The sequence below is a fragment of the Uranotaenia lowii genome, chromosome 3, assembly GCF_029784155.1.
Source record: "Uranotaenia lowii strain MFRU-FL chromosome 3, ASM2978415v1, whole genome shotgun sequence".
NCBI lineage: Eukaryota > Metazoa > Arthropoda > Insecta > Diptera > Culicidae > Uranotaenia > Uranotaenia lowii.
Genome location: NC_073693.1, coordinates 82,994,911 through 83,012,219, shown reverse-complemented (window position 1 = coordinate 83,012,219; position 17,309 = coordinate 82,994,911). Strand labels below are relative to the sequence as shown.

Here is a 17,309-nt window from a genome sequence, read left to right as displayed (position 1 = left end):
ATGTTTGCGTGCAATCGGCGGCGCGTCCCGATATGTTGGTGTGATGTTATTGTCGTCTCGTCTGTCCACCCGTCCGTTATCCCCACACCCATACAGATACACACGTCCCGTATGTACGACGGTACGGTACGGAAGCCTTGCGTTGCGTTGAAGCGGGTCGATATGCAGCAGCCAGCCCCAAGTCCCAAGTCGCCGAGCAAAGCGAAACCCGGCTGTAGTAGTGCCTTTGCCGACTGTTTTCATTCATTCGCAATATGGCCGGCTCGGTGAAAGGACGCCCGTGTCTGTCGTCGTCGGCTGTCGCGTAACGCGTATATGGAGTAGTGTTTGATGGGTGATATTTTTTTTTGCTCTGCGCTAACACTGTGTATTGCTGCTTGCTGCCCACAATTACGGTACACATAGAGGGAGAATCCTGGCGAAAAGTGTAGGGGCGCGCACCGTTTGCGGTATGTTTTGTGAGTGAGAAAACGGTGGCTGAGGCGCAGGGAACAGCCATTGGTAATGGGCAAGGAGCACTTTAGTGGATATTTGTGATCAATGGGAAAATCGACTGGAGAAAAGTGAAAATTTGCCGAATTGTGAATTAAGTTTTGATTAGAGGCGAGTGGCTGGTTTATGCTAATGGTCACAGCATATGTTGGAATGAGATGAAGGCATAAAGGATCGGGTTCAGTTCGAAGTAGAACGGAGTTGGAGGAAATTTTCGGCTGGAGGAAAAAGTGTTGTGTACGTGCTTTTTTGTGCAATAGAGGTTTCGAAACCCCAAGTGAAGAGCGAAAAGGAGAAAGAAGTGGGCGAGGCAGTGCCATCCGAAGAAGTCTGGGAGGAAATTTTGAATGTTATCTTTTTGATTTGCGGTGGGGTGGTGTTCAGGTGGAATTATCGAAATGAAAATGAATACGATGAACATGGCCAAGGAACGAGTTTCGCGACCGGTGCCTGTCGCAATTTCGGCCAGAACAGGAGCTTTCAGCAGCTACAACAGCAGCAGCCGATGGAATCTGATCATATGTGGAATTGTCTTTACGCTAATGTTTACAACGTGTTACAGCAGTCAAGGTAAGCAACAAAAAAGTAAACGGCTGCTTTGATTATGGGGAGCATGCAAAAAAAAGTCAGTCAAAGTAGGCAATACGTTAGAGAGCAAACGGCAAACGCGTTGTCGCCAACTTTTGGAAAGAATGAGGAGCCTGATTGCAAACGAGTTTACCGTACACCTAGTGTGACTGGATTGACGGTGTGAATGGAGTAGGTTGGTCTACTCGGGTGTTTTTGAATTGTGGTGTGCTGGAGAGTCGAGTGCGGTACACGAACTGAACCCGAACGATGAAAGCTGGGAAATAAAGCCGGAGGCAGAGTATTTCTTATCGAATTGACTAGTAGCGGTCAAGCGGTGGTTTATTGGAACCGTAGTATCGACCAACAAAATTGACTGTTTTGTCCAAACTGTTGGAAAAAATTCCAAGTTGCATATATAATTTTTATCATTATGAGATATTTTGATACTCCATTTTTTCATATCAAAATGAGTTACAATTAAGTAAAGTCTTAAATCTGGACGCACTGTCTATTATACCACAGCACTACTAGTGGTCGGATCTAGAATGTTTTGACAGTACATTGTTTTGAAATGTTTTCTCTATCAGTCCTGAAAATTTCATTAAGATTCGTTTTGTTTCAAAAAAGTTACACGTGATGGAAGCTGCGAAACGAAAATTAATTTTGGACAAGTCAAAAACCCGACGTGATCAGGTTAAAAAATCGCGAAATCGCTGAAAATGGTAAAATCGACCGTGTGCAGTGTTCTCAAAAGTTTCCTTGAGATTTATATTATAGATCGGCAGATTCATACCAAGCGTCATAGTAAAACTATAAGGATCGGAAACTGCATTTGAAGGTGTTGAGAACGATCTAGACAAATCCAGGGAAGTCGAACTTTAACATTGCCAAGAAATCCAATGCCGACCGGTGCTCCGTCAGAAGGATTTGTCTGCGCAAAGGAATACGATCTTATCGGGCCAGTAAGCAACCAAATCGGACATTGAAGCAGAATGTAGTAGCCAAAGGACGTGCCCTAAACTTTAACAACAAGGTTCTAACTTTGTACGACGGATGCATCCTCATGGATGACGAAACGTACTTGTAGATGAATTATGTGTAGCTTCCAGGCCAATAAGTTTATAAAAACACTGGTCAGGGATGTTCCCGTCAAGTTCAAATTCGTTTTTGCCGATATGAAAGTGTTTGATCTGGTAAGGTATTTGCAGCTGCGGACGAAAAACCCCGGTTTTTGTGACTAAAAGACCATGGACTCCAAGATGTTCAAGGAGGAGGAGATGCCTGAAAAACGTATTCTTCCGTACATTCGATCTCACTAATGACAAGTAAAGTTTTGGCCAGATTTAGCAAGCTGCCACTAGAGCAAAGGGGTAGTACAGTGGTATCGAGACGACTGGGTGGATTATTTCTAAAAGGACCCACCCAACTGCCCTCAATTCCACCCTATCGAAAAATATTGGGCAATTGTCAAGCAGAAGATGAAGAAGAATGGTAGGACGACTCGGGATGCAACATAGATGGTAAAACCTCTCTGTGGTGGATCAAAAAGGTCGCTGAAGTCAGAAGGTGTCCAAACTATGATGAGTGGTGTTAGCCGAAAAGTTTGAAATTTCATCAAACCACACCTCGGAATAAACTATTTGTTATTTTTTCTTTAAAGCGCATTGGAAGACCTCCATTTTGAAAACTACATTTTTATTTCGTTTACAAAGCTCCGGGGTGGATCCGTTTCAATGCGTCCAGATTTAAGTGGAATCTATCATCGTTGAATCTATCATCGTTGAATATTCAAAAGTTTCCAACATCCGTGCATTTTGTATTTTTTATAAAGATAATATTAGCATTAATTTATTTTTGTTTTTCTCAATTATATTAGTTTTAAGCATTAAAAAAATATTTTTAGAAAATCTACCGATGGAATAATACTAAAATTTAAGGATGGACCTTTTCACAAGAAAGTATGACTAATGTAAAAGATACATGTAATGATAATAAGATCATTTCATGTTTTTCATCATTCCACGAAATCTTCTCCAAAATTTTCACTTGTACTTTGGTGAAAGGTTTGCTAAATGTACAAAATTTATTTAGCGAAATCTTCATTAGGTTGTCATGCTGCACCTTATTGAGCCGAACCGCTACTGAAGATGCGAAAAGCACCCGCAACCGGGTTGATCTGAACAAAGTCCAAAAAAATTGTACCTGGTCAGGTTACCACAAATGGTCATAGAGAGCGCGCGGTCAAGATTACGCAAAAGGAAAAACGGCAGACTTGCACACCGAATTTCTCGTTGCAACATGACCAAACCTACCGTTTCAGTTGGAATTTATTTTGTCGATGCTGCATGGGGAGCGATCTTCTCGCGCAAATGGTCGTCAAAGATCCAGCAATGGTTACCAGCGGGGAAACCAGTTTGAATTTAAAAGATGCCAAGAATCGTGAAAGAAGCCGAAACGACTTTAGATAGGTTCCTTCTTTTGCGAATTCGAGATTGCGGTTTGCTAGTCACATTTCAATAATCAAAATCGCTTTAAAATCACGTTTCTTACCCTGGAAGTTGACAATACGACAATTACGAGTTTTATTACCCCGTGCCCGAATCGTGATTCAAATCCGTCGGCCAGCGGAGCCAAATGTAGAAGATGAATGCTACCATAAACTTGGAAAAGAACCAGTTCCAAGCTGCCAAACCATCCTCCTCTACCTGTATACTTGTATCACTGCTTGTATGTTGCCTTATCAAGAAACTGCTGCGAACATGCGTGCTGTTATCGAGATAGACTCCTAAACGTCCGTTCGTCATCGTCGTGATTGAATATTGTGGTGTCCGATCGCCTGTAGGTAACTGTCAACTGATGAGTGCAAAACCTCCGGCGACATCATGTGTATGCAGCACATCGCCCAGCAGAACACAATCTATCAGCTCAAGTGTTGCTCATTATTCACCACTCACTCTGTAGATTTGCTGGTGTTGTTGTTTTTAGAAACTGATAAAGACGACGACCGGCCATTTGACGATTGGAACAGTTCGGAGAAAGATTTGCCGTTTTTTTTCTTATTTGCGCAATTTCATTTCTTTATCAAAGCCCCTGGAACATTTAACGGGGATTAGAAACTGTCAAAGGTCGATTGCAACAACTACATACGCTTTTGTGGAGCATTTGTAACAGCAAGTCGTCAGAATCGATAATTGGATAACCCCAACTAGCCCTTTTAGCTAATCCACTCCTAATAGGATCCCATTTTTGCCTCCTGTTTCAAAAAGAAAAGTAATTCGTTGATCAAGCAAATAATTGAGCGTAATTTTACTGAATTCCAATCAGCATATGTTTCAAGTGGTTCATCAAGTTAGCTTTGCCTCATTCAACACGTGTTCCACAAGAAAAAATAACAAATTAGCTTGCTAACCCACTGGTCAGGTGTCAATCTTTTCGTCGTCTCCTCAAAATAAAACTTCCTACACCAAAACCGGAAGTCTAACCCCCAACAGCCATGCGGAAAATTTCACCAGCCAGTGCCTACCGGTTTACTGGATGGAAGATAAAGTTGTTTTGTATATTCTCTTCTGTAGATAATGGATTCGCTCATCGAAGCTAATTCATGGTATCGATGTTGTGAGCAAAGGTCCTTCCTTGATTCCACTTCTCCTCAACTACCTAAAGGAAAAAGGAGAGCAAGCATGTGCTTATCCTGTGGATTGATACCAATTCCCTGATCGATCGACATGTGGGGTGTTCTACATGCGGTGAAATGGGTTTCAATTCGAAGATTGATTAATTGGGCATCAGTGCGGAACGGACCAATCTCGAACGTGTCTGGGGCGGCTTGATTTCTGAGGGCTGGTTTCGGGTTTTCGACTTGGTCAGCGCCTGGTAACTTTGAAAGGTCTGATAGTCGGGATTGTAGTAAATTTTATAAGGGATGAACATCATAGAGAACCCTTCGTAGCAGAAAGTGTACCTACAAGTGTAAATTAAGAAGTTTAAAATTAATTTTAAACAATTTTTTACATGTTTATCTTCCTTCAATAGATGCATATTTAAAGTTTTTAGGTTTAAATCTTCATATGAAAAGATGTGGCTTTAACGTTAAAAGATTGCATAAAAATGGATTATACAAATGTTTCAATTTTGCTACGATTTAATTTCTTTGCTTTTCGAATAAGTTTGTACCATTTCAGAGAAAGTAAAAGTTCACGAAGACATCTGTTTTGACTAACTACATTATACAATAAAATAAAAATCATTATTATAATATTTCTAACATAAATGAAGAAAATTATTGAGATTTTTATGTTAAAGATTCGTATTCATTTAAAATTTTAGACTACCAATAGCTCTAACAAAAATTGTCACCGAACACACATAGCATATATTTGCATTAGTTACCCATTTATAATTTCGACAATCTTAATAAGGTTATTTTTATAACGCTTCTCCAGCTGAAGTCTTCGGGTGGTGAAATTTGTTGAAATTTTAAGTGCGATTAAAGCAAGCATTTTGCAGCGCAATAAACTTTTGCTCAGTTTATAATCATTTTTTTTCTGAGTTTGAACTCTGAAAAAATTAATTCAGTTCGTGTCAAAATAATTTATTGCCTAAATTACCATTTTAGATATGAAATTAAATTTAAAGTGCAATGAGGTGCAGTTATAAGTGAGAGCAGTTTTGTAGTTGGATGTCCAAGGCCAGAAACCTGTTATCTTCAATACGGTCAGTTTCCCACAAGAATTTTAATTGAAAATAATGGATGCACGCAGCACGCAGCTAAGATTTCTTTCATTTTAAATTTTTCTTAGCAATTATTTAGTGGCCAGATATTCAACACAAAAATTATCAGATTGTGGTGAAACAAAAAAAAAATGGAAAGGATTAGGGAGCAACTTTGAATGAATTTTACACCGTTTGATAGGTGATCATATCAGTTCCATTTTGAGTGATTTGCAGTTTAATCATGTGATTTCAATGATGCTCCTGATGGAATCATTCTCCAAATAATTTTAAAATTCTATAAATTAATGTTTAAGACCGTTTTTAAACGAAATATTCAATCATTCGATGTGTATGAGGATTCAAAAAAAAAAAAAAAATTAAAATCGGCAAATCATAAAAGTTTTGCTTATAGTTTCAAACTTTTCAAGATCATAAATCGTAAAATCCTGCAGTTTCCAAATATGTAGAAATATAGCTACTCAACAATAGTGTGTCAATTGAAAAAATATAATTTTAAAATCAATATGGTAAAATATGAACAAGAGCAGGAATTGTACCCAAATAAAATTTTAGATAAGTTTCAATTTTGCTTCCAATTTTTGAATTTCATTAGTAAATTTTGAATTAAGGGTTCTATTGAATTATCTCAAGAGTCGAATTTTTACTTTTGGACACAATCATGAAGTTCTCTTGCGAGGTTTGTTCTGGGATGAAGATAATTTTCTTCGGTTTCACGCAACTTTTTTAAATGACAGAGAGTATATCTTACAGATATTGAGATGTTGAAAAACTTTGGTCTGTAACTAAGTAATTTTTACTTGGAATACCAAAACAAAGTTCTAGACGTACGTTCAATGTGCACTCACCAGAAGCCGTCGAAGATATTTATAAATAAGTTTCGAGAGTACGTCAGAATGGGGTAACGTGGACTATTTAAAATGTGTATTTTTTAGATATCGACGCCACTGGCTAAAAATAACAAAAAAAATGCTAAATGATTTGTAAACTGTACCCGATCAAGAGAGAAAAACACAATTATATCAAGATTAGACATTACAGGATGTTCTCCTACAAAAAAATACTTGATTGTGCTCAGCAAATTTAAGTCAAATAAATAAACTTTAGTGATTAGTAATCTTTAGAGCTCTGGACATTTCATTATTGAACTGAACACCTAATTTAATGTAATAATGTAATATAAATGTAATGATGAATTGGTACGAATAAAGAAATATTAAAAAAAAGAAATATCAAGATGAGATATTTTGATATCCAATTTTTTCCAACCAAAATGAGAAATTAAAATAAGTATTCGTAGGATGTTAATATATCTCAAATTATATCAAAAAGTCAATGTAAGAACAACAAATTTATATCACCCTTTAATAGCATTCTATCAAGGTTGTTACTCAATTAGATATGATGACCACCAAAAAAGACAAAAATTTGCTTTCATGCAATGTTTACTTTGGACTCAAGTACTTGTATGCAAGGTTGGTTGCATTGTCTCCTGGCTTGTACTCAAACTTTCATGAATTGTCAAACTTGGAATTCTTAAAAATAGTAGATACAGCTTGAAGATTCGAATCCCGACCTGCCGGTTGAAAAGTAGGCGCGTTACCACAGAACTATGCATGGTGCATTGGAATGAGAGCTTCAAAATTTCAATAAAAGCTTTCGAAACAGTTATTCGTAAATTTTGCAGTTAGAGTTAGAGCGTATTTTATTTTTTTGCGAACGTTATCGGTTTCAAACCTTTCGTTAAAGTCGACAGGTGAAATGTGTTCATCGTATAACCCGAAAAGATTTTTCAATCAGTTGCCAGCTAACGTAGATGTAATTTATATAGAACATTGAAGGTGTAGTTAATTTTTGGTACTCAATCTGATGTTTTTGCTCTCGAAAAAGCACTTCCTATATCTTATTAATCGCCTAAGTCCAAAAACTTGACTCCTTCAAACCTGCTAAGTTCAATGACGCTGCCCCGAACTTTAAAGACTAAGTAGATTGAACTCACACTCGAAAACCGAAGCAAGATTACACAAAACGGTAGCACAAACGCTTTATCCAAACACAGGTCTCTCGGTTCCGGAACATGGACAGAGTTGGACAACAAGAGACTTGAAAAATTGAAACCATATCAAGTGCCTTTTGAACAAACAAACAGCAGCAAACGCAATCGACCTTCCTCGCGCCTCAGCAGATCCTTCAAGGGGGCCGGCCAGCAAGTCGGCAAACCAAGAGCTTCCCATATCGGTAGCCCCTGCATCATCAAATAAGATAAGACTTACTGCTGACGGTGACGATTTCTACAAGAAGATGGTCAACATAAGCACACTTATCTGGTCGACGAGAGAGTTTTGTTTGTGCCCACACGGTATGTTGTTCGGTAAACGTAAATAGAATAGTCCTATTGTAAAGAGGAATGTTTTGAAGTAGATTAACCTTCTTTAATATTTTTACCTGTAAAGACAATAACTTTTTCAATAAAACAATAGGTTTGTAAAATCGGTTCTCTCAAGAATTCTTGTTTTTATATGCGTTTTCGGTTAGATTAAGTCACAATAACGAGTTTTTTCAGTCGATTTTGATCTATTTCACACTGAAAAAATAAAATAGATTATGAAACAATTACGTTCCACAGAACAGTAAGCACTTTGGGATCTATGTTTTGCTTAAACATCTGGTTCATAAGTATCATTTATAACTAACGAACTTCATATTTAATTTGAAATTGTATTTGTTAAACAATCGAAGTTCGTTTTTCATTTTTACCTAAGGCTGTAGAAGCTTTTAAATTTGAATTATGATGGCTCCAGTCGAGTAATGCTTATCTTGGCCGGTTGTATTTTTTTCCGTTCAAATTCATTACCATTGATTGTGATCTATCCTCACCACATCAAACGCCACTCCATTTGGTGTTGGTGGTCCTGTCTGTCCATTTATGAAAGTGTCAAAGTTGTCCAAAAACTTGTCCCTCCCCCCTCTTCGGACTCGATTCGTGCCGATTTCCATGCAAATTTATGCTACTTCAGTCAAAACGGTTCCCCGAACATCGAACCGAATCCAAAGTCAGACTAATATTTGGATATGATAATTTTCGGTCGGGTGCCGGAATTGGAAGCCACATCAGCACCGTTGTGGAAGCTGCTTCGACGACTCAACCCATCTCATCTCAATCTCGAACTCGATCTTTTGGTAAACAAATTAAGCGAAATAAAAAAAACCCAAAACAACCTAAACGAGTTGCCGCCACTGGTTTGGCTGACTGTTGTTGTAAAAATATTGATCCGTGAAAAGAATGGAAAAATAAACACCTTCAAATCGAGTGGAGCTGCTTGCTGCTGTTGGTTTATCGCTTCCACTTTGAGTCCGAGGATGGATATGAGAGTCGAGCGTCTTGAATCGAAATCTGTTTACGATGCACTTGGAACTCGCTATTCAGAAGCTACTCTAGCGAATAAGTCCATTTGATCGATACAATTGATCCCTTTATTTGACTTCCACTGTTATATTCTTTCTTTATGTCTGTTTGGTTTTGGGCAACGTATAGAGAACATTTTCTTTGTTTTTTAATCGTTTTTGAAATTTTAGAATTTATGATGAATTTTAGCCATAATTTAAATAATCGATGGCATTTTGAAAAAAATGCATAGAACATACCGAGAAGACTTTTGAAACAAAATTATACCTAATTTTGCTACATGCCATGAATGTAAAATTTGGTATAATTTTGCCCGAATATTTTTATTTTTATTTTTTTTTTTTTGTTTCGATTATAGTCGTTTTACCATCTTTATGGCATTCGCGACTTTATCAACGTAACAGTTGGCGGATCGTTATTGAGAAACTATCCGGTACAACTGTGTTCGATGTTTACTCTTGGGCTCGAACTCGCCCGAATATTTAAAAGTGATACAATGCCTAAATTTGTGTCTCAATTGTCATATGTGAATACCATAATCAGGCCAAATGTTGGCTCTGCTGATAGCTTAATGATGCCTCGTTTTACCACCATTTTAAAATGTATTTAGCACAGCAATGCCATTTTTTGGTGTCGAATGAAATCAAAATTTACTTTGTCGTGATTTAAATATTCCTTGAAAAAGGCTGACTTAACGAGTTAGAAAAATACTTTCAGCTAAAATAAAATAAATTGCAATTCCTTTTCTATGAAAATTAATATTGGATTAATGATGCCTATTGTTTAGTTATCGATGTTATACGCCAAAATTCATTTTTGAAATATGCATAAAATAATAGTTTTCCAATGTTTGAGAAATCAACATTAAAAAAATGCGTGCACCATGCCCGTTATGTCTGAATTCCTTTTTTTTGGTTTTCAGCTAAATTTATTTTTAACATGATTTTTCATCAAAGAAAATTGAGTGCCAAATCACGCCATCATTGTGCGATTTTCATAATTAAATTTGTTCTGTGAGTGTAAAAGGAGTTTTTCTACACCAAAAAAAGCTCTAGTGTATATGAACTTATTTCAAATTTCCAAATTTCAATTTATAAATTTACTTAAATTTTAAATTTAAAAACTCAGATTCTTCATAATAATATTTTTTGCAAAATCTACTCTCAGGGTTGTTAAAGACACAAAAGCCTTTCATTGAAGAAAAAAAAAATATTTTTGTAACCAGGTCAAATTTTCTTTTGGAATATTGTATTTCAAAAGAAAGTCATACATTCTTCAAATCCAAGAGCTTAATCGTCTACATAAAATTTCAATCCCAATTTCAGACCTGTGCTGATTTATTGCCATCGATAGGTTGCCCACCAGGCGGAAGTTTACAATTTTTCGTTTTTATTTGACAACACCTATCATAAACAAAAGCAGTCCGAACGCGTTTCGATTCGGATTTCGCTCTATCTTATCGGAATAGACTCAATCGTTATTGAGTGTGATTCCTTTTCCCACGAATCGAAGTAACGAACAGGCGAAAGCTGAGATTACGCGATTTGTATTATGGTGGACTTTCAACACGGGATTATTTCGCTCGATTTTTGTGCTTTTTTTTAATTATTATTTTGAAAGAACTTGGTTTTGATGATATTGAATTTTCTTTCCTTGTTATTAGATTAATTGTTCATTTTGCACAATAAGCATTTTTTTTATCATTTCGAAGCGTTTTTTCTTTAAATTTCTTAACGTTTTTGGTAAAGTAAAATGGGGTCGATGGAGGTACAAATCCAAAAATATCGAGAAATGGGAGGAATTCGTAAAGACAAAAAATCATCTCGTCGAATCTTACCAGTTTTTAGTCTAAAACTAAGTTGATTAAGATGGATTTGTGTCTGATTTTACGTTGATACTAGACCCTAAAAATCTCCGAGAAACAGATTCTTTTTATCAGCTGACTGTTAAGAATTTTAAAATCTTTCGTACGAGTATGTGCTGGTGTTCAGCTATTTGTTTCAAAATTTCACCAACGAATAGTTAACGTTTGAGTTTAAATGAATATTTTTTCTCAGATTAAAGGTTTATCAATTCTTTATATTTTATAGGCAAATATTTTTCATCGACGCTTCAAAGAATGCATATTTAAATACATTGGTTTTCCACTAGCATTCTGATAGTAAAAACTTAAATACAGACACCGTTCGTTTTTGGCAACATTTGATTTTGGCATCGATTTTATGAAACGACACTACCATATAGTTTTTGCTATAACAGAGCCAATATTATTTAGATAAACATCATAAATACGTTTTTACGTTCTTGAGTGTTGATAAAGTATAACATCAATGCAAGCACTCAAGCACTCAAAAATGACGAAAAACATTAAAAATAAAAAAAAACTAAAAAAATACCAACAAAAGAATAGAAATGACAAAATATATCTAAAAAAAAGATACAAAATAACAAAAATAAAAAACCTGATAAAAATAACAAACATTTGAAACATAACGAAAAAAGAACTAAATGTGTCTAAAACATGATAAAAAATAACAAAAAAAATGACTAAAAATTATCAAAAATTTATGAAAAATTGAGTCAATAATAATAACAATGGTTTATTCTTATTAATAGGTAAGAAAAAAAAATATTAAAAAATCCTTTAGATTTTGGCAATTCAAAATTCTTGAGAGTGTTGCCAAAAACGAAAAAGGCCTGTACTTTATTTCAATATGAGAAAAATTGATAACTGTTGAAAGTACCGTCTGTTTATGGAATATTTTGCCAAAAAATATCTTATCATTTTTTTGTAACATTTATTTCAGACCTTAGATCTGGAGATATAAAAATAAACGTCTGTTAACAACGAAAAAAAGGGTGCAAGAGAGTTGAAATACAATGAATTTCACCAACATTCTGATGAAATTGAAATAAAATTCAAAATATATTATTTCAATACAAGAAAAATAGACAAGAACTGCCTAGAAAACTTTTCAGAAGTACCTGTCTGTTTCGTGGAATTTTTTGCAAAAAATTCCATCTTATAGAAAATGTTTTGCACTGCTTTTATTTGAAGATCAAAATGGCCCATTTACTCCTTCAAGCGTTTTGAAAAAAAAAATAGGGTTAGTTGCCTTTCTTTGTAAAGGGTCCAAAGTAGGGCAACTAAGGTAGTTTTTATAAATCCATGTTTTTCTCATAGATGGACGGGAGTTTCATATTTTTCAGGAAATCCATTTGAAGTTTATGAACTTGTCTGCAAGTTTCAATGACAGTTTTCATCATAATTTTCGCCGTTATTGAAAGATTTACAAAGATATGGATGATCAAAATTTCCAACTTTGAGCTTACTGTTCTTGTTCTGGTAATGAAAGTGTACTTTTTATCGAACCTAGTACTAAAAGTTTTCTTTCGAGAAAAATAATCGAACTGATTAAAAATTTAATTTTAAATCGAATTTTTTTGACCAAAAAATGCATAACAGCTTTTTAACGATTATAAGACAATAAAATTTCTGTTATGAATATCTCAAACATATTCACTCCCAGACAGCTCTATCAGCATCACAATAGTTGAATCTTTTCTTCATTTACTTATTTGTAGTTTATCTGCATCAAGCTGCTTAAAAGAAGTAGAGGTGTCCAATACAGCTTCTTAATTATGCCCCAATTGAAAATTCGCAGCTTAATGGATTGGTTGGTGTTTAAACAAAGTTTTAGTGACGTTAGGTCTAAAAATGGAACATCATAAACGAAAGCATCCCGTTTTAAGACTTTAACAAATTTTCCAGGATATCCATTGATTTTTTTTATTTTAAGAAAAATAGGTAGCATGGATCATATTAATACAGTGATGGCGTTTACCCTTTACACTCTGGCTTGAACAGTTAAAAACGTGATATTTACTTATTCACTTTTATATCTCAAAATGCGCGAGATTAATTGAGCTACCACTTAAAAGGAGGTACATTTTTAAAACCGTCGAAAGTTTTGAGAATGGATTTTTATGGCAAAAAGAAGTATAAAAGGAAGAATAAGTTCATTGGCATTTGAGGACTAAATTAGGATATAGGTCCAAAATAGGGTCACTCACCTTACCTTGTAAAAAACTAAATCACAGCTTCTTATGTTGAAATTTATTATGAAATCAATGATCATTGACGATTATCAACATGAATCACAAAAACGTACATGCGTATTTCTTTTCGATTAGGCCGGAACAAATATCAATTTCTTTTTGCCAACCAAACCCCTCCCCCCTTCAAAATTTCCGAAAAAACACGAAGGGACGAATAATTAAAGTCTGGGGTATCATATGAATTTTCTTAAAAATTTAACAAATATCCGAAAAATTACAAGAGCAAAAAACAAATTGTGTAAGATGGGATTTTTATGGCCTTTTGTATTCTAGATTTTATTGAATTTTTTGATAAAATACTACTTGATTTATAGATTTTGTGCCATTATATAGCATGCAATTTCGTTCGCCTTTTTGTACAATGTGTATAGAGTGGTCCTAAAATTGACCGAAATTTGGCGCTTCAGGAACAAAGTGTTTTAGAAAACTTATTAAGAAAACTTAATTACCAATATAACTGAAATCTATAGCTTTCCTAAATGCTGTTTGAAAAATTATTCTGCATAATCCTTTTTCCTAAAAAACATTATTATGAAAATTTAAATGTATTTCCTTTCAAATGATCAAGAATCTACTTGAGTATCAAACGCGAAGATTATCACAGAATAACAATTTTGCTCACAAACGCAATTATTTCCGATCTGTTTTGAAGTTCAGTAACGATTAACAACACTTATTAACAAAATAATAAAAAATCGTGAACTTCGTTAACCGATTTATATTTTTGATGTGAATCTCTGTTTTTGAGTTATGCTCCAACTATAAAATTTTGGAAAAATAATAAAAGTACTTGTACTTAGATTCGAATACCTCGGACTGCATAAAATTACTTTGAAAATTTTTATCAAAACCTAAATCAAACAAATATTTCCCCCGAAGACTGTAACACGATTGGATTGAAAAAAAAAAGTGGTTCAAAGATTATATTGTGGTCGCAAATTGTCGTCTAACACTCAATGAGTACATTTACGCATTGCGAAATTTTTTGTGTTGTCTAGTTTTTCTCTCGGACTGCAGGACAGTTACACAGACAAGCAATGGAATGGATTTCAGTAGAATATTCTTTTCTGCATTTCCCGTTTATTTATCGCTTATTTTTTGTATTTTGCAGTTGACTAGCAAACGCTCTAGATGCAAATTCTTGGCAAAACGGAACGCACTTTGACATTATCCATAAGCCAGAGAGCAGACAAGACAGGATCATCAGCGAAAGGCAAAAGGTAGCGTCTAGCAGTTCGCAAAAAGAAGTCAATCTTTCATTCCTTAGCGGGGCTCCATCAGACCATCATCAATCGACGTAAAGATTTTATTATTTACGTTGACAGAGCGATTCTTCCATTTCTGAACTGTCGTTTTTCCTTCTTCTGGGGATGGGGGCTCTCCTGGAGCTCGTTGTAGTCTTTAAGTGTTTATCTCCCTCTGCTTCTCCGGTAGGTCTTTCTGCAGGATTGATGGAGTCTCAATGATCACTTCCGTCAGTTGGCTTTCAGTATCGTGGGCTTCCCGTAGTCGTTGTTGTTGTGAATGAGTAACTGTGCAGATATGCAAAGCCAAGCGAATTCCCGAGTGGCCAGACTCTCGAATTCCGTCCAATAGCCTCTGCCTTACCCCGCCTTCCATCTATCTGTCTGTAGGCTCGCAAAAATGACTGATGATAACTAGGGCGCGCGGGTGGGCTTCGGTGCAAGAAAAACGATATAATCCCAGATAAATATGCAAATTAGCGAGATAATTATAGCAGGAATTGAATTTCTATTATCGCTCGCAGCCGACACTACATAAATGACAGTCTATAATCGCGACTCGAATCGATGGCTGTTCTTTTGTACTCATTGGAAAGAGGAAGGCAGGAGAGTGCTCTCGATGGGGTACAAGAGTCCTATTTACCCACTCCCCCCAATCTTCCTCCTCTATTCAACGATTCGAATCGCGAATGATGAATAAAGCGAGCCCATTACTCTTGGCTCTCCATTGATTTCTGCAGTTGTTCTATTCCACTCATAAAACAGCGCGCCCGCTTGCCGTTTCATTATTTGTTGTTTATTGAACATTTATAGTGTCATTTTGCTCGGTCGCGTCCAGCATCGCTAATCGTTTTTGTGAATGGAGAGCCGTGGCTCTTCATTAGGGCCTAGGTATTTGAGCACATAATGAGCGCTTGAAGTGTGCTTTATTAGCCTTCGAGTTCAAGTTGAAATAAAAACGATTGAATGTAATCCAGAATAAATCGGAAAAACAAAAGATCAAAAATTACAAGATTTCTCTTTCATTTATCAATTTGCCAAAAAGTTTGGAACCTTTGCTCATTTTGTAATTATTTTAGTTCGCTGTAGTGTTTTGTGATGGTCTGATATTTTGAGTCCCTGGGATGACTGGCTCCTCTGCTATATCTCGTAATCAACATCTTTTACAAAAATCATATATCCTAGAAAAATGCGTTATGAAGCAAAACAATTATTCTTATAGCCCGCAACATGCAAAAAACTTTTTCAAACTTAGATTTGATTTTTTTCCAAAAAATGTGACTCCATGAAGCCCTGATTTTTTCCCAAAATGTTCCCTATGGGCTCTTATACACCCATAGAAGAGGTTACTCAAATCCAATCTCTGTGCCGAAAATGCCCTGAAGAGTGTTCTGAAGCATAACTGCAAGCAAAATGATGCATGACCACTACATTAAAGCGAAACAAGAAAAACATTTTAAGGTATTAGATAGTTGATAATTGGCGCTTGACTGGAATCCAGAAGGGCATCGAAGAAGAGGCAGGCCCAAAAGCTCGTGGCGGCGAAGTTTAGCCGCTGAAATCCACACAGTTGACGAGAACCTTGGCTGGCAGCAAGTGAAGACGCTGGCTCCGGATCGCCAGCAGTGGAGATCTTTTATCTCAGCCCTATGCGTCGGTCAATCGGCGCCGGACCCTTAGGTAGGTAGATAATTGATTCCAAAAATAAAATTAAGTGAGAATCAAACTCACTGCAACATCTCATCTCGGCTTGTCAGTACGTTATCTTACCCAGTGCACCATCTGAGTCGGTTAGCAACCGAAAGTTCATTGTCATAGTCGTTCTTCCACCGTCGATTATCAGAAAACGCACTGCATTTGCCGTCTGCCGTTTTGCCGGTGTATTTTTTTGTCATCCTCCTTTATCTTTGATGGGAAAGGGAGGGGAATAGGTTGGGAATGGGAGACTAGAAACTGTTTTTTTTGCCGACCGGTTTACATATAGGTACACGCACAGCTCATCTTGGTTGTTTTTTTTGCCGTCGGTTGGTAAATTTTTGTTTCTATTGCCAGTTTACATACACACACAGCATTCGGTATATCATTCGACAATATCCTTCCTGACTGATTGTTTCCATCCTGCTTTGTCCTGTGATATGATATGTGACAGAGCCGTAGGAAGAGTTGACTCATGGGGGGTTTTGGTGACCATTGTTTTTCTATTACATTTTTTCTCAAAAATGCATGAATTGAAAAATTTAAAAATACTTTACTATTTTTAAATACTATTTGATTAGATATACATTTTTAAGTTCGTTTTTCTAGTTAAATAGAAACAGGTTTTTCTTGTTAAATACATCCTTAAATCTTTCAAATAATAATCAGGATTTGTATAAAAAATCCTTTAGCACCAAAATAGGAAACTTACTTTCATCGATGGTTGAAATCTTAAGTTTGCATCAAAAACTGATGAACGCTTAAGATTGTTAGAAGTTCTGCAGCACGTACCCGGGTAGGGCAAATCAGGACTATTTTATTTAAAACCTGGCTAAATTCAGACAATCAATTTTCAAATTTTCAAACCTTTATTCGGTCAATATTCGGGATAATTGAAAAAAAAAAAATCCAAGAACTATTCAACAAAAATCAAGGAAAAAAACGACTGATTTTTTTTTTCGCAGAAAACCTTAACCAGGTTTAAGTTGTATTTCAATCTCTAAAATAATCGTTTATGTTTATTTTAATAAATCTAGCTTGTAAAATTTCAT

General features: G+C 35.8%; 1 protein-coding gene across 3 annotated transcripts in view; it reads left to right on the top strand.

Annotated features, from left to right (window-relative positions):
* Positions 1-262: 262 nt before the first annotated feature.
* Positions 263-17,309, top strand: part of LOC129756378 (neogenin) — a 502,299-nt gene continuing 485,252 nt past the window's right edge. For all 3 annotated transcript variants that reach the window (XM_055753237.1, XM_055753236.1, XM_055753235.1), the window contains exon 1: positions 263-1,062. In XM_055753237.1, the coding sequence (XP_055609212.1) occupies positions 891-1,062 (172 nt within the window). In that variant the 5' untranslated portion in view covers positions 263-890. The remainder of the gene's footprint in view (positions 1,063-17,309) is intronic.